The sequence below is a fragment of the Ovis aries genome, chromosome 16 (assembly GCF_016772045.2).
Source record: "Ovis aries strain OAR_USU_Benz2616 breed Rambouillet chromosome 16, ARS-UI_Ramb_v3.0, whole genome shotgun sequence".
Lineage (NCBI taxonomy): Eukaryota > Metazoa > Chordata > Mammalia > Artiodactyla > Bovidae > Ovis > Ovis aries.
The window spans coordinates 20,499,539-20,526,471 of NC_056069.1; the positions used below are offsets into that span (position 1 = coordinate 20,499,539).

General features: G+C 37.8%; 1 protein-coding gene across 11 annotated transcripts in view; it reads left to right on the top strand.

Moving 5' to 3' along the window:
* The window catches only part of PDE4D (phosphodiesterase 4D), a 1,582,769-nt gene extending 1,558,620 nt beyond the window's left edge, over positions 1 to 24,149 (top strand). For all 11 annotated transcript variants that reach the window (XM_042233629.1, XM_060400411.1, XM_042233630.2 and 8 more), the window contains 9 exons: positions 6,330 to 6,423; positions 7,798 to 7,970; positions 8,879 to 8,977; positions 9,879 to 10,043; positions 11,254 to 11,353; positions 16,779 to 16,933; positions 17,683 to 17,805; positions 18,277 to 18,459; positions 19,157 to 24,149. In XM_042233629.1, the coding sequence (XP_042089563.1) occupies positions 6,330 to 6,423; positions 7,798 to 7,970; positions 8,879 to 8,977; positions 9,879 to 10,043; positions 11,254 to 11,353; positions 16,779 to 16,933; positions 17,683 to 17,805; positions 18,277 to 18,459; positions 19,157 to 19,573 (1,509 nt within the window). In that variant the 3' untranslated portion in view covers positions 19,574 to 24,149. The remainder of the gene's footprint in view (positions 1 to 6,329; positions 6,424 to 7,797; positions 7,971 to 8,878; positions 8,978 to 9,878; positions 10,044 to 11,253; positions 11,354 to 16,778; positions 16,934 to 17,682; positions 17,806 to 18,276; positions 18,460 to 19,156) is intronic.
* Positions 24,150 to 26,933: the final 2,784 nt, after the last annotated feature.

The window sequence follows — 26,933 nt, forward strand, 5'->3', positions numbered from 1 at the left end:
TTCTAAGAAATCTTTTACTTTTCTTTAGACATGAGCTACAGAAGATATGTGTGTTTTTAGTGGTCAAGATAAGGAGAGATTGTATAACTTTTATTAGTTGTAATTTGTATGTTAAAATAGCTTTTTAATTTTCAGCATTTCTTCTGTTTTATTTTGTATAGATTTGAGTGTTTTTTTAAGTGTCAATGTAATTAAATCCATTGGAGATAAATAATTGGGCTAAATTATAAACGGTACATGGGCTCTAATTAGTATATAGCATTTAACGTTTATAAAAATTTATGCCTCTTTCTAAAAAGCTGTACTACTTTTACCTGATGAGGAGGTTTTTTTTTTTCTTCCAGCCTTTGGATATAGATTACATTAAAATTGACAGTATTTAATTTTTAGGTGATATTTTATGTAAATGAACACTTGATCTATTTGTAAAACTGAAAGACGTAAATTTGTATGATACTGCTATATTTGTTAATCTCAAAAAATGATTTAGTACACTGCATTTAATAAGGTTATATTCCTGCTTGGCAAGCTTCTTGCATGCCCTGTGGTAATGCTAACCTGGCAATCCTATCTGCTTAATATAGACTTGAGGAGGAAAAACCTTTTTCAGTCCTAAATGAAGCATCACTTCAGAAATTGGAGTTTATTCTTGAATGTTTGAGCAAATCACAATACACATCTTTAGATAATCCTTTTCCATTACTTTAAGGGCTCTCAGATTGAAATATTTTTCATTTTCTTTGTTTCTTTTTAAAGCAAAATTTCCTCTTTCCTGTGAGATTTACTTGCATTCTGAGAAAACTTATTTCAGTTTTAGTTGTCCAAATAGTCATGATTTTCCACCTTCCTTAAAATCTAGATTCCAGATTTTGTAATTTTCATTATTTGAATTTTGCTAGCCATTTCTTGGCTTAATTTCTTTTTAATAGAGAAAAGTGTAGAGAGTAATAAAGACGCATCCCCCCACCCCAAGTCTCTTTGGAATTCATTCCTTAGCTTCTAGACAGCTCATATTTGATACTTTTTGAAGGGCTTCACAGTCATGTTATAATTATGGATAATACCTTCGAGAATCTACAGAATTTTAATGCTTTTTGCAGAAATTTTTGCTGGCAGCTTTGTGTTTTTAATATTATATTGCTAAAAACACTTAGGAAGGACAGATATACATGTGTTTAGTCTTACTATGTATTTTGAAAGGTTTGTTTTTATGCAGCTAATACAGTGTTTATTTTAGCTTTTAATGCTGGCATCCACCAAACTTGTAGTGTATCACAGTGCAGCATATTCAAATGATTTTTAGCAGAACGTTGTGGGGAAAAATAAGCATTTACTTAATGTTTGACCTTAACCACTGTCTTAATTATATACTAGAAGATATGTAATGTACTAAGTAGCACATTGGCATGAGGGGGAAGTACAGGGATTAAATTTGGAAATACTTTAATTTTGTTTTATTATTTTTGTTTCCTTGACAGTCTTAAATAAACATAAATTGGATAACTGGAGTTGAAAAAGCAATATTCAGTATTCAGTTCAACTGCATTTTCACTTTCCTTTACGCTTTATATTTGCTGCAGACAGACATTCTGATGCATAATGAGAACAAAGGATTTGAAAGCATTCACTTAGAGATCTTCCTCTTTATTCTTTGTTGTAACAATAACTCTACATATCATTTCAGACTGTTTAGATCAGAAACAATCAGAATAATTCATCAGTCTAAAATATTTAGAGGTCCCTTTTAAAGATATCTAAATGCTCAATTAAATTGTTCTACATTTTGCAACCAGTTCTTTTTGAAAAGCAGTTCTATATTTTGTCTCTTCTAAGTCTATAAATTGAGAACCCAGAAAGCATTCTAGGAAAAATAGATTTTATTACCTTTTCTAATCATTTCCCCCCTCCTGGCAATTTTACAGTTATGTTAATAATTATCTTAAAATGAGAGAAATTCCACTTGGATTTAAAAATGATTGTTGAGCGATTTAATTTATTGTTAGCACATCCAGCTGTACACTCCAAAACTAAATTGTAAGAGGAACTACCAGTTGAGGAAGCACTGATGGTAATTTTGGGGATTATTAATTTAGCTTCCCTTGGACTATATGTCTTAGATCAGTAGCAAAAACAAGAAAAGAAACAATTTTGATTCCTTTTAGAAAAGTTCTTTGTGCTATAATTTAATTGACTCTGAAAATTGTTTTTAGGAAATCTCCTATACTTTTGGGAAGAAAGACGTCTGCTTAAAATATTGTGTTATCTAATTATGTTAAAAGAAAATGCTGACTTCCCTGAAACACCTCCCAAGTCCTGGGAGGGAGACAGGTGTGCAGTGAAGGGTTTTTCTCCACCCATGCTTTGGAGTTTTGAACAAAGGGAAAAGGATAGTCTAGGAATATAGGTATATGATGCAGAAATAATCAGCAGAATATAATGTGTCATTTATCAGTCTGTACAACAGAATTCTTTCACTGGAATTTTTTGCTTTAGTTATTTGTACCAACTGGCTATTTTGATGAGCTGTATAATCAAACTGCCAAGAAAATTACACTTCAATTTTCATGTTCTTTCAGTCAAATACAGTAATTTGTGTGGCATATCTGTAGATACCATGCAGTTTTTCTTCTTGGGCATATGGCAATGTATTCCTTATACCAAACTGCTTACACGTTAGAAAGTAGTTCTGTAGAAAAACTGGGTTCCTATCTGACTGTTTGAGTTGCACCAACTGCCCCCAACCAAGGCTGCAGCCTTTTTTTAGTTACATTGAAAGAAATGCATGGAAGGCAGGTAGACAGTGGTTCCTGTAAAACAGACTGTAGGAAGGCTAGGCTAGTGGCTGAAAATCTTGCTTATTTCCCTAACTTTTAAGAAAGGATTTTGTCATGACCAGGCAGTTCTCTCTGGCCACTTCTATCTCATAGCATAGACAATTTCATGTCAAAGAGGTATTTCATTAAATACATGTTTTAGAGGTTTAGCAGACTCTCTTGAATATATTTTGCCTAAAAAGTAGATTTTTTTCCAGGAGAAAATTTCATTCATCAAACAGATTTACTTACCTTTAGGCCTTATGCATGGTACTTGAGTTCTAAGTCACTTCAGTTGTGTCTGACTCTTTGTGACCCTGTGGACTGTAACCTACCAGGCTCTTCTGTCTATGGGATTCTCCAGGCAAAAATGCTGGAGTGGGTTGTCATGCCCTCCTCCAGGATCTTCCTGACCCAGGGATCTTCTGCATTGACAGGCCAGTTCTTTACCACTAGCACCACCTGGGAAGCCCCCATGCATGGTTTTTTGTTGTTCAGCCGCTGAGTTGTGTCTCCCTCTTTGCAACCCCATGGACTACAGCACACCAAGGTTCCCTGTCCTTCACCATCTCTCAGAGCTTGCTCAAACTCATGTCCATTGAGTCGGTGATGGCATCCAACCATCTCATCCTCTGTCATCCCCTTCTCCTCCTGCCTTCGATCTTGCCCAGCATCAGGCTCTTTTCTAATGAATCAGCCCTTTGCATCAGATGGCCCCAAGGTATTGGAGTTTCAACTTCAGCATCAGTCCTTCAGTGAATATGCAGAACTGATTTCCTTTAGGATTGACTGGTTGGATCTCCTTGCTGTCCAAGGGACTCTCGAGAGTCTTCTCCAACACCACAGTTCAATAGCATCAATTCTCTGTCGCTCAGCTTTCTTTATGGTCCAACTCTCACATTCATACATGACTACTGGAAAAGCCATCGCTTTGACTAATCTGACCTTTGTTGGCAAAGTAGTGTCTCTCCTTTTTAATATAGTGACCGTTTTCTATATGAATAATACCCTAAATTATTTTTTGGTATTGGTCGGGGAGCTAGATATTTAGGTATGTATTTTATGTTAGTTTAAATACAGTTAGATCTTCCATCCATTCCTGCAATGATAAAAATAAACGATCACTATAAAAGGCCTAGGAAACCAGGAGATAGATAGAATTCAAATAATATTGAGCATCTACTATGTGCCAGTGTGAGTTAAATGATCTAAAGCATTCATAAATGATACCCTGTGAATTGTTTAAGAAAATATAACTGCATAAAAAATGGGCAGAAAATGTTTTGAACACTTGGTAATATCTTTATGAACTTTCTTGAAAGGTTCCAAATTTTATTTTTTCCCCTGTGGATCATAATATATAATGCTCAGTGACAATAAGCAACATGTATGTTTATTTTAAAATTGGTATTGTGCAGTCTACAAAGCAGTGACCATGCCAATTTAAAAAATAAAATATACATATATTTGGTGACTCATTTATCTTATAACTGGTTGTTTGCACCTCTTAATCCCCTTCTTCTATTTTACCCATCCGTTATTCCCCAAGTCTGGTAACCACTGGTTTTTCTGTATCTATGAGCCTGTTTCTGTTCTATTCATTCATTTTCTGATTCCACATATAAGTGATAACGTATGGTATTTGTCTTTAACTTGTTTCACTACCATACAACCCTCCAGGTCCATCCATGTTGTCACAAATGGCAAGATTCCATTCTCCTTTTTTATAGCTGAGTAATATTCCACTGTGTGTGTATGTGTGTGTGTGAGCGTGCGTGCACACGCACACGTGTAAATATACACACATTGCAAAATATAATATACAGCACAGAGAGTATAACCAATGATATTATAATAACTTTGGTACAGAATCTATTAATATTAAAATACCAAATCACTATGTTGTATACCAGAAACCCAGGATATTGTCAACTATGTTTCAACAAATACACACAAAGGAAAAAGGCAGAGCTAATTATATACAGCTATTAGCAGTGAGACAGTGAGGATATACATGAGTTCTACATGCATTTTTTAATCAGAGCAAGTTATTAAAAAAAATACACAACAGAAGTGAACTTTGTGTTTCTGAGTTTGAGAATGAGCATCGTCAGTCTGTAAATTAACAACCAGAGGTATCTCTGTTGGTTATAGCCGGTTCTTCAGTTTTGACTGCAGGAAAATGCTAATATGCATTTCTTATATCCAACAGTATACTGAAATTTTTTATTGATCCCCGTACTTTATAGTGATCAATTCTGATACCTAATTTAGATGATCAATAAAATTAACTCTGGAAGTGATTTGCCAAAGTATCTTGAGTTATATATAACACCTTGGTATGAATTGTACAGAGAGCCAAAGTTTTTTTTTTCTAATTCTAATAAACTAAATATTGAGTTAAAAATGCATTTCAGACTTTACTATATGATGATTCACTATTCTCTTTACCCCAGACTTAATTGAGGATTTATGATGAAATTCACAATTTTAAAGGCTTTTTTGTGATCAAGTATTTAGTTGTTGCTCTATATAAAGAAAATATATTGTTTAGTACATTAAAAGAAATATTAAGGTATATTAAAAGGTGTATTTGAGTTATTTGGGAAGTCAAAGGAAGATACATTGAGAAGCAATAATGGCTAGGAAAGCATAACATCATTGAGAATTCCAGTTTTGATAATGCCACGTGCTGGTGATAGATAAATTCCAGGTGGTAGATAAGTTTCTTTGGATAAAGTAGGCACCAGGGAACCAGTAAAATAAACTGTGAAGCAATGATGTTTCAGCTGAACAGGTCTATTTTTAATTGTATTTATGGGACTTGTGGTGATGAATTGGTAAATTCTGTGGATGCTGAAGACCAGTAAATCCCTACTTAAAAAACTTTTAAAAAGGAAATGTTATGTATTATTTGTTCAAATATTTTCTCTATAGTCTGGGAGACTCAAATCTATTCAGTCCTGCTTTGGGGGAAAAGACTACATTTTAATCTCTGATCAGTATACATATTCATTTCTGCTAATGATAAATTAATTGATAAAAAATACCATGTTTTATTGTGTGGCAACCCTTTTGTGTGTTTATAAATTAGTTTTTTCTCTTCTCTAAATGCTAATAATTCATGCTATTTTTGTGCATTTTCCCCTCAATGTCTTCCTTGAATATCTAAATGTGTGCTGTCCATTTATGGCAGCCCCTAGCTTCATGTGACCTTGCAGTTTAAATTCATTAAAATTAAATAAAATCCGGAATTCAGCTCCTCCTTTATACTAACCATATTTAAAGGGCTTAATAGCCACATTTAGCTATTGGCTCCTAGCCACTAATCTCTGGAGAGCGGAGAGTATAGCATTTTTTCATCACTGTAGAAAGTTCTATTGGATGACAGTGACCTAAAGAATCAGGATGTGTTAAAGATTCTTTGGCATATTTTCTGATTCTTAGCATATGTTCATGTTATTTCACTTAAACTTGCCTCTTCTGTTATTTCATTTTATCTTTCTGTTTTTTCAGTTTAAAAGGATGCTTAATCGAGAGCTCACCCATCTCTCTGAAATGAGTCGGTCTGGAAATCAAGTGTCAGAGTATATATCAAACACATTCTTAGGTGAGAATAACAATTTAAATTTTTTCTTTTTTATTGTTTGGTTGTCTTTAGAGGTAGATTGGGGTGCAAACTTGTTTTGGAAATCAATAAGAGTTAGGAATTCCATTTGTTCTCAATCATCAAATCAATAAGCCTCTAAGCTTTAGAACCTAAGGTGACAAAGTACCTTTTTTTATCTTTTAGTTTCATTCAAGACTTTAGAGATTCCCTTAATTAAAGTTGTATATTTCCCATTTTTCCAAAGTACTCAACTGTAAAATGTATTTTTTAGAGAGATCTATTCATGCATTCAACAAATTCTTGTTAAATGCCAGCCATTGCTGGACAGTAGATATTTAATAATCAGTTAAAAATAGTCCCTAAACTCAACAAGTTGATAGTCCAATGGGAATCATGCCTGGTAGGCTGAGAGATGTAACACAATTGCTGAGGAAAAGCTTGCTTATGATAGTAGCTGAGAGTATGGTATACTGGGACACCACCACTCCATCCTCCATCCACAGAAAGAAAATGCAGGTAGGACAAGCCAATAACTTGAACATACCCTTGATCTGAATTTACTTTCAAAACAAAACTGCTATAATAGCTAACTAGCACATCCACTAAATAGACATTTCTTGGATACATGCTCTGTGTAAGGAAAAGTCCAAGGAGTCACTGCCTTGAAATAGTGAATGAGTGTATTGATACCATCTGATGTCCTAGCTGAAAACAACAATTAGGTCTTGTGAATATGATAGTTACTTATCAGATAATATTGGAGATTCTCTGTGCTCCCCGTATAACCTTGTTACATTATATATCCCCCACATCACTATCCTATAGAAAATGTAAAGTAGCAGAAGCAGTCTGGCTCCTTCAGATAAACTGTGTGTGCTCCCACAGAATGGCCCATTAGGTTCACACACTACTGTTTTCATTTTGCACACGAAGTTTCTGCCACTTCAAAGTAGGTGTTGAAACTGGAGTTCTTACTTGGCAAAAGCAGCTTTCCCACCAGTAAGTGAATTTTGGACAGGAATGGAATCGATGAGCAGTGGAAATAACCAATATATTTTGCCTTTTCCAAGTCAGCAATCATAAGTTGTTGTTTTTTTTTTTTTAAGTATTAGGACCTTCAAAGATGTGGTCACTGAATTATTTGATGTTAATTATTATGCAGTAGAATTTATTTGCTTAATTTTGTGTTTCAGAGTATCAAATTAAGTCCACATCAAACTGTAAATACTCAACTTCCTTAACAGGAGTTTTACTTGGAAATATTTCCTAGAATGTATAATGATCAATTAAAATCTGCCTAGTTATGGATGTTATGAGAAAAAAAAAACTAGGCAGAATTAATACTAAGTGTAGAATATTTTTTAAATTTTTAAGATAAGCAACATGAAGTGGAAATTCCTTCTCCGACTCAGAAGGAAAAGGAGAAAAAGAAAAGGCCAATGTCTCAGATCAGTGGCGTCAAGAAGTTGATGCACAGCTCCAGTTTGACCAATTCAAGCATCCCAAGGTTTGGGGTCAAAACTGAACAAGAAGACGTCCTTGCCAAGGTAGGATGATTTCAGGTACCATGATCAGAAATATGCAGTGAACTTCGATTCCTTCTGGTTTAAATAAATGAAAAAGCTTATTATTAATAATTCATGGGGGGTTTTCTGGTAGATGGGAAAGCACTTTATAAAGCTCTTGCTAAATCGCTTAAATAGCATTGAAACATATACATTACTGTATGTAAAATTAGATAGCCAATGGGCATTTGCTGTTTGACACAAGGAGCTCAAATTCAGTGCTCTCTGGAGGTGGGAGGGAGGTTCAGGAGGAAGGGGACATGTGTATACCTATGACTGATTCATGCTAATGTATGGCAGAAACCAACACAATATTGTAAAGTAATTATCCTCCAATTAAAAGTAAATAAATTTTAAGAAAGAATAAGGTAGATGAACATGAGCTTTTAGAGAAGGATCTCCAAAATAAACCATCAAGAGAAAAAATAAATCACTTGAATTTAATTAATATATAGAGACAGATGGCTTGGTGTTCTTTATTTTTGCATCTACATTTGATTGTTTGAATAGTTTAAGGTTTTTGAGAATATGTTTTAACTAGTTAAGGTTAACTAGTTTAACTAGTTACCTTTAGTTAACTAGCTAAGATTTTGAGAATACATTTTAACTACTGGAGAAATGCTTGTGATCAATATTTCAAGTGTGTAAATATGTTGTTTTGTCAGAGACATAAGGTTGAGCAACACCATTCAGTTTCTAGCATGTGTTTTAAGCAGATTTGCCTGAAGTCTGCCTCTACTTACGTGGTGCATCCATTACATTCGAAATGAACCTTTGAAAAAAGTCTTAACGATCTCTTCATTAAAGTCAGTAATTTTTAAATGACTGTGTTCATTGTTTCATGTTTTACTTCTGCATCCAAACTTGTTCTTATCTTTACTTAATCCCAGGAACTAGAAGATGTGAACAAATGGGGTCTTCATGTTTTCAGAATAGCAGAGTTGTCTGGGAACCGACCTTTGACTGTTATCATGCACACCATCTTTCAGGTAACGTCATTATGTTCTATCACCTCTTTTATTTGGTGACATAATGTCCAGTCTGTGAATCGTGTATGCATTTATCTTCTTCACTGCTCACCCTCTTTTACTTATTTTGATGGTTTTTTATTTGCCAAAATATATATAAGGGATATATATTTGTCCCTTATATACCAAGGGGCAAATAAGGATACAAGAAGGTTGGAGTGTGGGTAAAACACAAATAAATCAATTGTATTATTTTTCCCATTGAAGAAAAAGATATGTGGGCAAACTGAAGCAATTCATTAAAATAATTTTAAAATCATAAAATAAAAAATTTTTAAATCATCCACATGACCTTCCCTTGCACAGAGAATGGAGTGGAGTGCTAACTTTACAAATTGAATAAGCCCCTTGCTGACTAACCTTAGTATGTAATTTCTTCAGCCACTGTCTTGTGGACTGCTCTCTTCTTCAAATCAGTTTCTCATTCTTGTCAAGTTTTTGCCCCAGTTCAGGGTTAGGATTTATATGAGAATTTGGGGCTGGAGGTCTCCAGCCCTCAAGAGAATGTCGTGTCTCACTTGCTTTGATCCAGTGGCCGAGTCGGTGGTGGTGGACTAAAGCTACCTTCAGGGTCCCAGGACACAGACATTTGATAGTTGGCAGCTCATTCCTGACACCATATATTTTGGGCAAAGCTTTGCTGGGCTCCAGAAGGACAACTGTACTCTGGTTTTGTCCCTGCAGTTCCTGGATCACCCCATGGGTTTTCATCGTCCTCACTAGACATTGAGAGAGTGCCTCTCTCATTTCTGGGTTATCCATAGGTGACACAGGGGGTGATTTCTGTTGCTGTTGTTAACACACTGTATGGAAAATCTTTTCTATAAGATACAAAATGCTAAGAGGATTTCTTTCCTTGCAGGAACGGGATTTATTAAAAACATTTAAAATTCCAGTAGACACTTTAATTACATACCTAATGACCCTGGAAGATCATTACCACGCTGATGTGGCCTACCACAATAATATTCACGCTGCAGATGTCGTCCAGTCAACGCACGTGCTGTTGTCTACACCTGCTTTAGAGGTACACTTGGTTTCTAAACCTTCGAGGACATTAACGTGGCACTCGCAGTGGTTCTTCAGCTTGCATACTGAAGGGCATGGAGGGCAAACAATAATTGGCTTCCTGGAAATATTATTAAGTTGGGAGGGGGATGTCACTGTGGTAATTAAACAGCTGAGTCTTTGATGAATTTGTCTTTGATAATAATCAAAGACTTAGGGATTCATCTGTTTATGATATCGCCTCGTTGAAATGATCTAGTGAACATTCCATAAAGCACACCTGGATTACTTAGTTTTGATTAGTTTGGGGCTTCTTGGGAATTTAGTCTGACAACTTTTTTGTTTATAATCCAAAGATGATTTTTTTTATAAAACAGAAGCTATGCATTGATACTTTTCATAGAACTCACTAGAAAGAAACATATCTTTAATGTCACCAAATCCTATGAAGTTGTTCCATTAAATGTTTATTAAAGCAATTTAATCTCCATAATCATTTGGGAGAGTGACTCTCTTTTGCTAATGTACTTTATAGTTCAGATTGTTTCATTATAAAACTGGGTTAATACCTTATTGTTTGAGTGAGAGGCTCTCAACTGGGGGTGATTTTCCCATTACTCCTGCTCCTCCCAGGGACATCTGGCAGTCAATACTGGAGAAGTTTTTGGCTGCCACAATTTGGGGGTACATTCTACTGGCACCTCATCTGTAGAGACCAGGGGCCCTGCTAAACACCTCGTAACACACAGGATAGCCTCCCACAGCAAAGATTTATCTGCACAACAAAGACTTATCTGACCGCAGATGTTGGTTTCTCTGAGATTGAGTCCCTGTTTTGAATGGAAGAAAATAATTGCTTGTGTTATTAATTTTATGTACATTTTCAGAATACCCTTGAACATCTTAAATACTTTTAAAATAAGTTATTATTTTCTATAAAATATTGGCAGATATCCTTTTTAAATATTTTTAAAATATAACCATGGAAAAGGTGTGATCTTGAATTATAATAAAATCAGATAAAATATTTCCTCCAAGATTACATTCAAAAAGGCCATGAGGAGCTCATTTTCTGAAAGTCTCCCATCCTGAAACATGATGATAATATATTTTGAAGCTTCATTTTATTTTCCATCAGAGTCTGGGAAGGAATTTCCCATTCCTATGCACCTTGAATTTATATTACTATAGAATAGTAACGTTATCTAATACTGTCTGGGTTCTTTCAGGCTGTGTTTACAGATTTGGAGATTCTTGCAGCAATTTTTGCCAGTGCAATCCATGACGTTGATCATCCTGGTGTGTCCAATCAGTTTCTGATCAATACAAGTAAGTGAAGTGAAACGTCTTCATTTTTGCAGAAAAAATTTTCCTTTTTACATTTTAGAGTGACTGAGCGTTTTTATAAGTGTAGGGTGTTTCCAGAGTCATGTTCTTTTGAGATGTGTATATATGCATTTCGGTGACTGCACATTAATGTTATAATAGCTCTAAAAAAGTATTGTTCTAGCCCACGAGGCATATGATGTTTGAAAAAACATGCATTCCAGGGCTTCTCTTGAAATACTATATTACCACATTAGTAGACAGAGCAATTGAAAGCGAAAGTTTGCAGAAAGATTTAGGTATATTGCTCGTAAAGTCTTTTTGGCGGGGAGCTGTGCTGGGTCTTTATTGCAGCTCATCCGCTTTCTCTGGTTGTGGCATGTGGTCTCTAGTTGCGGCTTGCAGGTTTAGTTGCCCTGTGGCATGGGTGATCTTAGTTCGCTGACCAGGGATTGAACCCATGTCCCTTGCATTGGTAGGTGGATTCGTAACCACCTCACCACCAGGGAAATCCTACCCTCAGAGTTTTAAATAAAAGAAGTTATCAGGATAAATGTTAAATTCCTCATTTTATGTAGGTTGTCACGTAATCCTCTTCAGAGGCTGTAACTCCTTCCCCTCTCCACCATGTTCTTTCCTCTTCTTCCCTTTTTACATCTCATGCTGAGGGCAGTATGAGGTTCTGTTTTGACATACTGTTTCTTTTAATATGTTTTAACCATTGATTTTTTTTCTCACTGGTGACATTTTGCAAAATAAGTCATCAATGGATTTGGAAAGAATGCACAGAAGAGACTGTTCAGTGTGGGACACCTCTTAACACACAGTTGCACTGCAAACTCCTGTAGGGAATATTAGTAGCATTTGGGTGAGGCTTTTGGCAAAGAGATTGTTTTACAGAAATTCTGTTCTTTCTGTGCTCTTAGTCACTCAGTCGTGTCTGACTCTTTGTGACCCCCATGGACTGGGACCCGCCAGGCTTCTCTGTCCATGGGGATTCTCCAGCCTAACCCAGGAATTGAACCAGGGTCTCCTGCATTGCAGGTGGTTTCTTTACCAGCTGAGCTACCAGGGAAGCCCATTCTTTCTATACTTGAAGTTAATTGGTAAATAATTTAAATGTACCATTATATAATTCCCTCCCACTACAGTAGATTAATGTTATAAAATTCACTTTTGTATGTGAAAAAATAAAAAGCTCTTATTTTTTCCTATCTGTTAAGAATCTGTCTTTGCTTTTTACTGTGAGTTGTGGAAAACAGCCTTCTCCTGCCCCATAGCAGTCTAGCTCCTATAGCGTCTGTTCCTCCACCATTCATTCCCAATACTTTGGTGCAGCCAGATTTAAAGGGGAAGTTTAAATATAGGCTTGCTTTGAGAGATTCAGATCTTTTGGCTTATTTATATATTTGTATAGCCTCTGGACTACCCTATAACAAAATGCACTTTGGTGACTCACTCATGTGTAGGAGAATTGGGAAAGTCATAGGTTTCCAAAAATGGAGGATAGTCAGTGCATTTCATGTCTTAGCTACCTTTTGAGAACCTATAATGGGGTCCTTTCAGGAGTCAATGAAACATTACTGTATATCAACACATGAGTTTACATTGTCTCCTAGGTTAGGGTTGATTGCATCCTTTCTGTTAGAACAGGAAGGTCATATAGTAAAATGTACACTGGCAATTTTTTGTTATCCTGGACTGATTCATTATTTTGCTTCTTAGGTATATCTTGATATTTTTAACAAATACATATAAATTTTGTCTTAACTCTTGCCATTAAGAAAGGTAGGCTTTTTTCTTTAAATTAATAACACCAATATTCAGACTTAAGTGTTTTATTTGCATCCTATTATACTTGATATTGTATCTTCCCATATTACAACATTAGAATTAAGAATTGAGAACAAATTAAAACAACCGATACTAAAGTCACTGTCTTCCAAGTATTCTGTTAAATTTTTCAGGAAAAATGAGGACCAACTCTATTATTCTTTATTATGGACCCTCTAAGGGCAGATGGGCCTAGGCTGGCAGCACGGTACCCGTGGAGTCTGCAGTTTAAGCTGGCAAAGCCTCAGTCCACGGATGAATCTCATGCCCTTTAAAGTTTGAGACAACTGAGAATAAATAATGGAGACACGTAGGGGGTAATTATACACACAGGACAGTGGCCAAGGGTGTCTGTTTAAGGTCGTTTTACTGATGACCTGCCTGAGGTAGAAGGATTATAGACTGCGCTTCTGGAGGCAGTTTGTTAGTCAGTGATGTTGTGCACATCTCCTTTCTGTGGGGTCTCAGCCACACAGGACAGTCAGCAGTTCCCAGGCCAGCTTTGGATTGCTGATATTTTCTTGAGGGTGGGGTGAGATAGGGCTGTGTAATGCCTGAGAGAATGAATCAGTAACATCTGGTAGATGAAAGTTGCCCCAGGGCATTATGAGAATTCTTGCCGTAGTTAGCTTTTAATTGGGCTTCCCTGGTGGCTCAGACGGTGAAGAATCTGCCTGCAATACAGGAGACCCGGGTTCTTTCGACCCCTGGGTCGGGAAGATCAAGCCAGAAAGCATTTTATTTTAGAACTCAGAAGAGGCTTAGTAGCCTCTAACACAAGTTAAGTTTTAGTTTTCACAAAACTTGTAATAAACAGCTATATGAAATACTCTATCAGAATTATGTGATTATTTTTAGTTTACAGTAAACTCTTTTTATAGACCTTAAATTTGTGTTTTCTCTTTCTTTTGTGGATGGGTTGAGTGGCTCAAACTAGCACACTCTCAGCTCCTAGCCTGGAGCTGGGGCTGCCATCTTGTCCAAAGCTAAAGGTTGAACCTGTGTTTCCTGTAGTAAAGACTTCTAATCATCAGATCAGACCTCCCATGGATGGGAGGTCACCTGTCCAATTTTAAGGAGACTGCATGGCTCACCAGGGTGGAAGGGCACTTGGGCTCACCTGGCTGAATCCCAGGCCAATTCTCAGTTGTGGTGATAGTTTTCATTAACCATTCCAGTTGTGTTAGTTTTAGGCACCAAGTGATTTGATATTAATGACACACACACGCCTTGTAAACATGCTGAAGGTTGTGAAAACAGAGCGATCATTTCTACCTGGCAGAGGCTTTAAGCTTTTATAAATGATTTAGAGGAGTGAGAGATTCTGAATAGGATGTAAGGAAGTTGAAATTCCAGGTGAGAAGCTGCATAAATCTTTTTCAAGGACAATACTATGTAAATAAATCTATAAAATATAATTAGCATCATAATGTGTTTAATAGAGCACATTCAGTTCAGTTCAGTCCAGTCGCTCAGTCGTGTCCGACTCTTCGCGACCCCATGAACCGCAGCTCGCCAGGCCTCCCTGTCCATCACCAACTCCCAGAGTTCACTCAGACTCACGTCCATCAAGTCAGTGATGCCATCCAGCCATCTCATCCTCTGTCGTCCCCTTCTCCTCCTGCCCCCAATCCCTCCCAGCATCAAAGTCTTTTCCAATGAGTCAACTCTTCGAGTGAGGTGGCCAAAGTACTGGAGTTTCAGCTTTAACATCATTCCTTCCAAAGAAATCCCAGGGCTGATCTCCTTCAGAATGGACTGGTTGGATCTCCTTGCAGTCCAAGGGACTCTCAAGAGTCTTCTCCAACACCACAGTTCAAAAGCATCAGTTCTTCAGCGCTCAGCCTTCTTCATAGTCCAACTGTCACATCCATACATGACCACAGGAAAAACCATAGCCTTGACTAGATGGACCTTAGTCGGCAAAGTAATGTCTCTGCTTTTGAATATGCTGTCTAGGTTGGTCATAACTTTTCTTCCAAGGAGTAAGCATCTTTTAATTTCATGGCTGCAGTCACCATCTGCAGTGATTTTGGAGCCCAACAAAATAAAATCTGACACTGTTTCCACTGTTTCCCCATCTATTTCCCATGAAGTGATGGGACCAGATGCCATGGTCTTCGTTTTCTGAATGTTGAGCTTTAAGCCAACTCTTTCACCCTCTTTCACTTTCATCAAGAGGCTTTTTGGTTCCTCTTCACTTTCTGCCATAAGGGTGGTGTCATCTGGATATCTGAGGTTATTGATATTTCTCCCGGCACATTAGAGAATATTTATCTTTAAAAAGATAAATATTTTTAAAGCATTATTTTCTAAAACAATAAAACAGTGTCAGAATATATATAGCATTAAATTTTACTTGGAAAATGAGTAAAATTTCTGTTTCTAGCAAATCTGTCTAGGTGTGGGGGAGAAAGGTTTCTTCACACATTTGAACACATTAGTCATCTATTCAAATCATATGGCTTTTGAGGTTCAGGAGCAGGGACATTTCACTATATGAAGGTCGAGCTACACCTGGTGATAGTACACACTCTACTTCACTGATCTCATTGATAAAAAAGCTTTCCATCACTATATTTGTAGCTTATATATAGAATGTTATTTTTCTGTATAAATGTAAAATCATAGGATCTCAGTCAAAGTGTGTCTTGAATCTCACGTCTCCTTCCTAGCTTCTTTAAAATAGTCACTGAACAGTATTGAGTATTTCTTCCTTAGAAAATAATATATATTCTCCACACAAGTCAGAAGAAAGATCCAACACATGTTTTAGTTTTTACAGTGACTTAAGTGGAAACAAGATAAAGCACCATTTTTTTTTAAAGACTACTTTAATAGTCTTTAAAGTCTGCTATTTATAGGAACTAGGAAAGAGGTGGGATTTCTCATTGCAAACAAAACAGGTCCAGGACAGTCATGGGGAAGCAGCCGAATCTTCACCTTGAAGTTATGTAGACAGCTCAAAAGCCAGCTCCGTGTGAAACTCTCGGTGTGCGTACATGTTTATAGTGACTGCCGAGACACTTGGACAAGGAAATGGAAAAATGAACAAAGCTATCCTATGAACAAAACAAGTACAAGCGTGAACAGACCCTGATATTGTTTGTATGTTCCAAGCTGGTCTTGTACCCTCTTGGAGTACAAATTACCCTAAGGCACATGATCTTTACATAAAAGATTGGATAGATAGTCCACCTTTATCAGGAATACAACATCTGGATGTTTTACAGATGTTAGGAATGTTGCTTTCTACTGCTGAGCTTATGGAGCTGCCTCTAGCAGATCCGGAGAGGAGGTTCAGGATAACCTCACCTAACTCTTCTTTCCCTTTAGAACAGAAGCCGAAGCCTCAGTGTGAACTGACTTGTCACGTGCCAATAGCGTTAAGTCCACTCTCAAGATTCTAGGGCTCTTCCGTGGTTACACTTAACGCATAGACTCTCTTTTAGGTGTTGTCATGTCATGGGAATGCAAGCAGAAACATTTAGAAGAAACCGCTTCCTAAAACCCCAGATATCTCAGAATATGAAAAATAAGATGAACGTAGCATAAATGGCTTTGCTGACCTTCTACCTCTTGTCTTTCTTTCAAGACTCTGAACTTGCCTTGATGTACAATGATTCTTCTGTCCTGGAGAACCATCATTTGGCCGTGGGCTTTAAGTTGCTTCAGGAAGAAAACTGTGACATTTTCCAGAATTTGACCAAAAAGCAAAGACAGTCATTAAGGAAGATGGTCATTGACATTGTGAGTAACTGATAAAAAGCAAAAGAGAGAACTGTGATCTATGATGTTTTTTTAAAAAAGAAAGAGATGACAATCAAATAAAAGTTTCTTATACATTTCAAGATATTGCTGCCGTGTCTGTCCCAGAGGCTGGCCTTGCTGCTGGCAGTGATGCTCTGCTGCTAACAGTTTGGGGTTAAGAATAATGAAAAAACCTCTTGTCAGCAGAAGTGCCATGCAGAAACATCCGTGACATTCATCTTTTCTCTATGCATTTTTCATGAGACACAGGGAAATCTCTGGTTATCGGAAACTTTATCTGTTTAGCTTTGTACATACAGAGAAATGGAGACATTACATGTCTTAGATAAGCAGAAAATCAACCAGAATATTGTTCCTAAAGTATCCTGTAAGCAACCTGTGAATCACTCCATTGTAGTCCAGTAACCACCTTCTAGTCCAAGAAATAAAACTTCAAAATGTGATGATGTCTTATCCAGAGAAATAGCCCTTTTTATCTCCATGAGAGTGGCTGCTAGTGATTAATGTTTCTGTATATCGTGCACATTTCTCTGAGCTTCCAGGAAACTTGACAGCAAAGAGGAGTAGATTCTGGCCCAGGAAGCAGTGAAGGATTCCTGCACAGGGCTATTAGATGACAGAATTGTTCTCCATTTCTTCTCATGTTCTCCATGATATTTTCATGTGCAAATTATGACTTTTTTCCTCTGGGCATGTTTTACTTATTAAAACACTGTTTGTCTTTTAAGGTACTTGCCACAGACATGTCAAAGCACATGAATCTACTGGCCGATTTGAAAACTATGGTTGAAACTAAGAAAGTGACGAGTTCTGGAGTTCTTCTTCTTGATAATTATTCTGATAGGATCCAGGTAAAGCATTTGACTTTGTTCTGTGTCTCTGTGTACACACTCATGTCTGTGTGTCTAGCTTAGATAGGATTTATGTCTCCTTTCTCCCAGCTTATAATTTTGGTAGTTATAAGCAGGATTTTTATCCAGATTCTTCATCTTGAGAATTAACCAGACAAAATCCTACTGGCCTTTGCAAGTGGAAGTGCATTAGAAAAAAATAATATCCCACAGAACCAACCACTTAAGCAGCTCTGAATTTAATGAACTGAGCATGTAAACAGTTTTTCGCATGATACCTAGATGCGGTAGAAGTGGCATACTTTGGACTATTAATACAAGTGTGAACCACACACAGACACATCATGGTCGAGCCGTCTGGAACGACTCTTACACAACATGTATTTTTAAGTGTCACAGTCACCTGATGTGAATTTCTAGTTTAAAAAAAAGGAACGGGTGCTAAACAGAGCATGCACTGGTTTGTTTTAGGTCCTTCAGAACATGGTGCATTGTGCCGACCTGAGCAACCCCACCAAGCCTCTCCAGCTGTACCGCCAGTGGACGGACCGCATCATGGAGGAGTTCTTCCGCCAAGGAGACCGAGAGAGGGAGCGGGGCATGGAGATAAGCCCCATGTGTGACAAGCACAACGCATCTGTGGAAAAATCACAGGTGATGCCTTAAGCTTTCAGAGAGAACACAGCTACACTTTGCTTACTTCGTTTGCACCTTGTTCAGTCTTTTATTGGGTGATCTTAATTACTTCCTTTCTGACAAGCTCAATTCCCACTTCGTGTTTGCAAGCCTCAAAATTCTTTGATTCTTAGGATGTATATCTGTATGGTCGTATATCTATTCATAGAACAGTATATTTATTCATCCTAACTCGATTCATATAGTATATTCATATGTGTAGAATTATTTCAACTCTCTCTTCTCATAAGTGAATAAAGTTCTTTGAATCCATATGGAATACATGGCATTATTTCGGTTTATCTGGATCCACCTATAAATGGACTATTCTAAAATCAAGTCCAAGCCTCAAGCCAAGCAAGGTAAAGAAGCAGAGGTTTTTTAACATCAGAAACTTGCTCTTGGACTCAGAATTCTAAAAGCTATTGTTTTCTGCAGCTCATTAACAACATTGTCATACAGTCTGCTACCTAAAATAGTGACTGTTTTACCAGACTAAGGTTAATAGTCTTCAGTATTATATTTGTAAAGCATATTACATTTATATATTTTACGTAAATTCTATATATCATATATAAAAATTTAATTCAGTATATAAATTGAATACATTTGGGTCTCTTTAACCTTTTCCATTGTTTCTTAATCCTGTACTCACACCAGATATTTTTTTAACCAGGTGGGCTTCATAGACTATATTGTTCATCCTCTGTGGGAGACGTGGGCAGACCTGGTCCATCCTGACGCCCAGGACATTTTGGACACTTTGGAGGACAATCGCGAGTGGTACCAGAGCACAATTCCTCAGAGCCCCTCCCCGGCGCCCGATGACCAGGAGGAGGGCAGGCAGGGTCAGACAGAGAAGTTCCAGTTTGAACTGACTTTAGAGGAAGACGGCGAGTCCGACACCGAGAAGGACAGTGGGAGTCAAGTCGAGGAAGACACTAGCTGCAGCGACTGCCAGACGCTGTGCACTCAGGACTCGGAGGCCACCGAGACCCCCCTGGATGAGCAGGTGGAAGAGGAGGCCGCGGCGGGCGGGGAGGGGGCCCAGCCCGAGGCCTGCGTCGCCGGGGAGCCCTCCCCGGGCACGTAACAGGGCCCAGACGCCCATGCCTTTCGTGTGTGTCTTTTGTTTTTTCAAGTAGAAACGTTGTTTCCAAAGTGCATGTCACATGCCACAACCACGGTCACACCTCACTGTCATCTGCCAGGATGTTTGTGGAACAAAACTGACCTTGACGACTTAGTCTGGCGCTCAGGAATATCGTCACCAGTTTTTTCACCTCCATGTCATCAGAATGAGAGGGACATCTTCATGGACAGCATTGTCACAGGTCTGCGGCTCCATCACGCTGAAGAAGCCGAGAAAAATCAACGCTCAAGTGTTTTCTAGGGAGTGTGGCTCATTGGGCGGCCGCAAAGTTAAGATGATTTGGGGTTCTTTATTTTTTCTTTTTGTTTGCAATATTTTCAGCAGAAAGAAGGCATTATTACATGGATGCAGTGAACAGATGGGTGAAGCAGCGAATGGGTCAGGAACAGGACACAGTGTCAAGCTGTTACCAGGAAAAAGATGAGCCACAGAAATTGCATAATTTTCTAATTTCAAGTCTTCCTGATACCTGACTGAATAGTGTGGTTCGGTGAGCTGCACTGACCTCTACATTTTGTATGATATGTAAAACAGATTTTTTGTAGAGCTTACTTTTATTATTAAATGTATTGAGGTATTATATTTAAAAAACTATGTTCAGAACTTCATCTGCCACTGGTTATTTTTTTCTAAGGAGTAACTTGCAAGTTTTCAGTACAAATCTGTGCTACACTGGATAAACCTAATTTACAAATTTTACTTGCACCTTAGACTTCATAGCAATTAACTGATTTGTAGTGACCCATTGTTTTATATACCAATGACTTCCATATTTTAAAAACAAAAATTGACTTTATGTTGCAGGAAACCCTTTTTGTAGGTCTTCATTTACTGGCTTTTCATTTTGGTCTATTCAGACACGCAGAGTTGCTCCCCACTGACATTTCTCTTCACTGTGTGCAAAGTGAACACGTGTTCCATAATACTCTGATGTGTGTTCTGTCTAATGTATCTCAAGCCTCATGGACACTCAGTCATCAGCTGGTATTATCTGAAGCAAATGAGAGATATATAAATACCCAGTAGCTAAAATGGTCAGTCTTTTTTAGATATTTTCCTACTCAGTGTCTTCTGATAACTTTTTGCTGTGGTGGTAGACCCTCATTTCACAAATGCATGTCTTTGTAATAACCCACACATTTCATGCTCATTTTTATTGTTTTCACAGTCAGTTATAGTAAGAAAACCTTTTCCCCCTTGTGCTGCTTCATTATTCAGTGTGTGTTTGAACCTCTGTCCACATATACTACGTGGGGTCTTATCAAATATATCACCACCATTCTGATGGATGCAAAGAACAGGTAGTCAAGTTAGAGTTAGCATTCTTTTCTGCCATGAGGTCTTATATAATGACTAGCTTTTACTTTTGATTTACAAAGAAAAGTTAATGGCTAGCTAATTTTTAATAATATTAGTAGAATATATTAATGAACACCAATACAATGAATGCTCTTTTGTTTCTATGATTTCACTATGGGATTAAGAACTGTATGAAGAATATTCCTGAGAAGTGATTTTAAGTGTAGCAGTGACTCTTCCTTAAAGGACAGCCACATAACACATAGTAGCATTTCTTGCTTTATCAGTTATCATTGATCCAGAAGTACATCTGGTGGAGGAGAACTTTAAATATGCTGATAGAAAGAAGTTGAAAAAAAAGAAAAAAGAAAGAAAGAAGTTGATGGTGCCCCTAGCACCAGAGATTTGGTGATATGATGCCATTTTAAATTACTCAGTTGGGTAAGAAGATTCTGACTAAATCAAACATTAGAGATCACTCTTGGCTGAATTTAGTATCAAGAATTGTATTCCAATTTTAGAGATTGATTCCCAGTATTTACCTTTAATTGGCATCTTGGGGCATTTATTTAGTCTGGACTTTCTTCCCATTTCAGCTCTTAAAAAATGTTTACCTTCTCTGTGAAGAGTTCGGAGCCCAAATAATCATTTTTCACAGTGATATCCAAGAACTCAAGTAGAGGCTAAAGGAATATCTGACCAAACAGAAAATAGAACAGTAAATGAAATTGTAATCCTGAAAAATGTTTATACTGGGGATATCTCAAGGAGACTTCTGGGGACTAATCACTAAATCATCAGCCAGGGAAATGACCCAAGCTGAAGATACTCACTATTTTAATCCCCTGAGAGCCACTGATGGTTAGAAACATGGATAGGAAAATTAGGTAGCTGTGAATTTGAACACAGAGCACAAGATAGGAACTGACCAATTAATTATCAGATTTTCACCTTCCTTCCCCTGTAAAATTCAGACAGTAATCTTTCAAATAAAGTCTAATGTTTGGCAAGTGGTTTCACAAGAACAATTGGAAACTTGTTTCCGTTTTAATTTTGTCCCTGATGGAGGTCTAGACGAAAAGACAAAGAATCTAAGGATTATTCCTTTCTCCCAAATACTCTCAATCCCTCCCTTTCCTCATGCTTGGTACTTCCCCCAAAGAGTGCCTAGAACTTAAGAATGAAAAAAAAATTAAAACAGCAATATGTCACAGATCGGGACCTGAAAAGGTATTATAACGGCACTAAAAAAGGGAGACTTTTTTTTTCCTTCAATTTGTTGGTTTTAATGGTCACATGTGTGAAGATACCCACTGATGGACAATCAAATTGTAGGAAAAAAGTAATATCCAAAAGACAGGGACTAGTGCACTGTACAATCTGCTTTTCCTCTCCCTTCTCTCTCCTCTGCTCTCGCCAAAGTGTGCTTCAGAGTTATACACTTCTTTATTAAAAAGAATTCTCTTTTATAAGTGGCTTTACATTTCCTAAAATGTAAGAAAATACAGTATCTCGGTACTGTATGGGGAAGAAGATGTCCAAGTTTGCATAAAACTAGTACATTTCAGCTTGCAAGTTACTAAACATAATAATGCTGTTTTAATTTTCTTTTCTTTTATGTCACTTAAAATTCACAAGAAAATAATGTAGATAGAACAAATTGTAGACAAGGGAAAAAAAACTTGAATGAAGTGGATTTTACCGAAAGCTTTATGATACTTTTTGAATGCATTATTTATTTTTTTGTGCCATGCATTTTTTTCTCACCAAATGACCTTACCTGTAATACAGTCTTGTTTGTCTGTTTACAACCATGTATTTATTGTAATGTACATACTGTAATGTTAATTGTAAATTATCAGTTCTTATTAAAACATCATCCCTAATTGGGATGGTGTTGATATATTTGGAAACTCTTGGTGAGAGAATGAATGGTGTGTATACATACTCCTTGTACATTTTCTTTTCTTCTATAAAATAGTCTTGTCACCTTAGAGCTTGTTTATGGAAGATTCAAGAAAACTATAAAATACATAAAGGTATATAAAATATAAAAAACATAGCTGCAGGTCTTTGGTCCCAGGGCTGTGCCTTAACTTTAACCAATATTTTCTTGTTTTGCTGCATTTGAAAGTAAGGTAATGGTGGGGTTAGGGCTGGGCATTTTACATCTGAGCTTTGAATCAATTGGGTTTCTGGCAGCAGCTGGATTGTACAGAACCACGGTCAACCTCTAGAGCATTCTGAGACTCTTTTGAGAGACAACCCCTTAAATGCTTTCTGCCACGAAGCACCATAGCATATATGATGGTGTTTTTTCCTGTAAGATACTAACTGAGCTGCTTCAGTTAGTTACATTTGATTTTTTTTTAATTTTCAAACACTACTGGGGAAATATATTCTTGTCCAATAATTATTAAAAGTCTTTTTGACTTCTTGAGCACATGGGCAAATGAACTTGATTTGGAGCTAGAGCCATAGGTCATGCATTGTAGTACTTTATTATTTGGCTTCCTGCCATGTCAAGAAAAAAATTCCATGTTAGGAAAATATGAAAAAGGTCATTTTTTTTAAACCATGGAATTTTTCTTCAACTAAGATGAATTAAATTTCCTTATGTATATAAATTCATACATTAAACACAAAGTTTTATATGATGCCAATTCACATAGCATAATGGAGTTACCATTCTCTTGAATGTGTATTTCTGCAAAACTTAACTTGCTTTAGAATTTTTAAATTTAACCTTGCATAGAGGCCAGCTCCTGAAAGCTATGAAAAATTCCCAGTGGCTGATGTGGAAACCTTTTTCTACTGCTGCCCAGCCCTCAGGATGTGCAACTTAGTGAAAGGAGAGAATCTTTTTCTAGGAAAAATGAGCCTCCTTTTATTTTATTTCATTTTCTTTTTTGACACAAACTGTAGATTTTAGCAGCCCTGGCCCAAAGGAATTTGATTACTTTTGTTTTAAACAGTACAATGGGGACACTATAATTACAAAAAGGAAAAAAAATCCTTACTGATTTTAGTTGTTTTAAATTTGATTTCTTTGGATATGTTTTCAGAGTGGTCAATTGTGTGTGAGCATTACAAATGATGATTCTTTTAGTGGTTTCTTAGCCTCTCTTACAGCCCATGGGGATAGTACTGTACATCAATACCTTCATATGAAATTTTTATATGCAATGGAAATAAAAGCATGGGTTGATTCTGCCTATTTATGACTCAGTCATTTACAAATAAGAGTATTCATTTTAACTCGTAGTTCAGTCAGCACATGTTTCCAAGAGCCATGAGGATTGTTAAGGTGAGATAAAGGATAGTGACATCATACACTACCACATATTTGTAGTCCAATAAAGCCAAATTATGTAGATTAATCTTGCTATAGAGTAAAAAGGCAAAATTATGTAGATGGCCTATAAGACTAAGCACTAAAAGGCTTGGGAAGGGAACTTCTCTGATTGAGTGTTCTGGCATACTGAAACTTATTCAGATATTCAACAGTTATTTGCTGGGTCTCTACTCTGCAAACTCTAAGACTGTAAGGATTCATCAGTGAACAGACATAATTCAGCTTTTGTGAGTTTAAGGTCCATAGGGAACAAAGGCATTGAACAGTTCCCTACACAGCATCGAAAGTGTCCTTAGTACAGCAAAGAAGCTGAGGTGCTGTGATTGAGCAAGAACCTGAGCTTGGTCTCTTCCAGAGGGCCAGGGCCAGAGAAGCCTTCGCTGGAAGTGATTTGGGGCTGAGCTCTGAAGGAGCTCAAAAGGTAACTTGGCAAAAAGGAAGAGTTGACAGGAAGAGAAGGGTCCAGACAGATAAAACTTGATTTGCAAAAGTCCTGAGGTACAAATGAGCGCCAAACCTCGGCAGAAATGGAAGAAAAGCACTCCTGCTTCCTTGCTCTTTACCCTCTTACCCTGCTTTCTTCCCTTTATAACACCACAAATTGACATGTCACTTCCCTGGTGGCTCAGATGGTAAAACATCTGCCTACAATGCAGGAGACCCAGGTTCGATCCTTGGGTCAGGACAATCCCCTGGAAACAGAAATGGCAACCCACTCCAGTACTCTTGCCTGGAAAATCCCATGGATGGAGGAGGCTGGTGGCCTACATACAGTCCATGGGATCGCCAAGAGTAAGACACGACTGAACGACTTCACTTTCTATTTATTTGTTTATTGTCTCTTTCCCACCAGAACAGAGCTTCATGAGAGTCCATTCTTTGCTCAGCAGTGTATCCCTCACACCTCAGATGGATCCCTGGTACACAGTAGGTGTTTAATACTTGTTGAATATCACTACCAAATTGATATTGGATATAATTTAATCTGGGGATCAAGACATTTAGGGTTGATACCATAAAATAAGTCTGGTGGTTTAGATAAAGAGAGTTCACAGTTTTCTATCCAGTTGCTAACTAAAGACTGCCTCTTCCTCACAAATTCTTTTTCCCTGAATGGCAGAAAATCAGTTTTCATGATCAATCAGCACAAGTGTAAGCCCTGAATCTTAACTACTAGTAGAATAAGGTTGAATAGAATAAGCTGTGCTCCGCCTCCTCACCATTTTCTCCCACCACCACAGGTAACCACAGCAGCTATTGCCCCCAAAGGCCCAAATCGTCCCTTCCAGGAATGCTTGATTGAAACACAGGTCACTTCCTCAGCCTACCGCCCCTAAGTGAGATTACGCAACAAAAGAAAAGCTGCCCTTCTTTTCCCTATATTCCCCCAGGCTGATTTAGGCCAATTTGGGTGTGCTGAGTTTAGCTGGGTTTAGGTCTTTGATCTGGAAACATCTCACACTTTGAGCCTACAAGAGCAAAACATTCCGTGTTACCAGACAGCACCACCCCTAACAGGGATGACTGCACACACAGAGCCTTATTTTAATGGAATTCCACCTGTGCTTCCCCAGTGTGCAGATTTGGAGGCTGTTTTTGTCGCAGTTATTCTTGTATTTCCAAATGCTCAATGTCAAACACAATGCAATGGGTGTAAAGCTCAGCCCACGAACTCAAGCCTGTAAGATACACTGCTTGCTTTATTTATACCAGTTAACGTGGAGTCTGTGTCCCCATCCTACTAACCTTAAGAATTTCCATCTCTGTCTTTATTACTACATCTCTCCCTTCCAATATAAAAGTTCTCTCAACTCCAGCCGAGTATACGCACACCTTGGTGTTGTCCAGGCAGTGGTGGTTCCATACAGTTTCTGGGCTCTTTGCTTCCTTGTCAGGCATGTTGTATCCGCCGAGGCCAGGAATTCCGGTTTGGGGGTCCTACGTCCTTTCGCCACCATGGATGCAAAGGATACTCGCCTCCCAAGATCCGGAGCCACTCCCAAAGTCAATTCAAAGAAAGACCTAGACAGTTCCTCCAAGTTGGCCATACTCAGTAAAACCCTAGCCACAAACGAAGTGCAACCCTTTCCCTGGTCCTCTCTATCTGAGCGACAAACAGAGTGCAGCCTATATTTCTGTCCGGCTGAATTTTTGGACCTCCCACCCCTACCCCAGCCGGATGATTAAACTGCCTGCGCACGTAGGAACTGACAACTTGCGTTCCTCGGGCAAGCAGCAAGCCCACGCCATGTTGGCATGACACAAATGAAACAAGGAGCCACCGGCTGTTCCTGGGCGACAGAGGGTCCCCAGTCAAGGACTGAGGCTTTGGAAAGGAAGGGAAAACTTGAAATGTTACCTTTTTCAACGGGTCACCGCAGAGATTGAGGAGAGCAGACACTGGTAAGAATTTTCACCCTTGGCTTCTGCTGTTTATCCTAGGAGCCCATGTGCAGCCTCCAGACGAATGTAGTCTTGTGTCTACTAGAATTTGACAAGATTTTTCATTAATTTTAATATTACCTTTCCCCTGGGCTGTTGAGGAAATAACCAGTAGCAGTTTACTGGAGAATTTCTGGGAGTTTGGTAAACCCCAGGAAGGACCCTCTTTTATGGACAGATATAGGGGCGTTTGAGTTGCTGTGG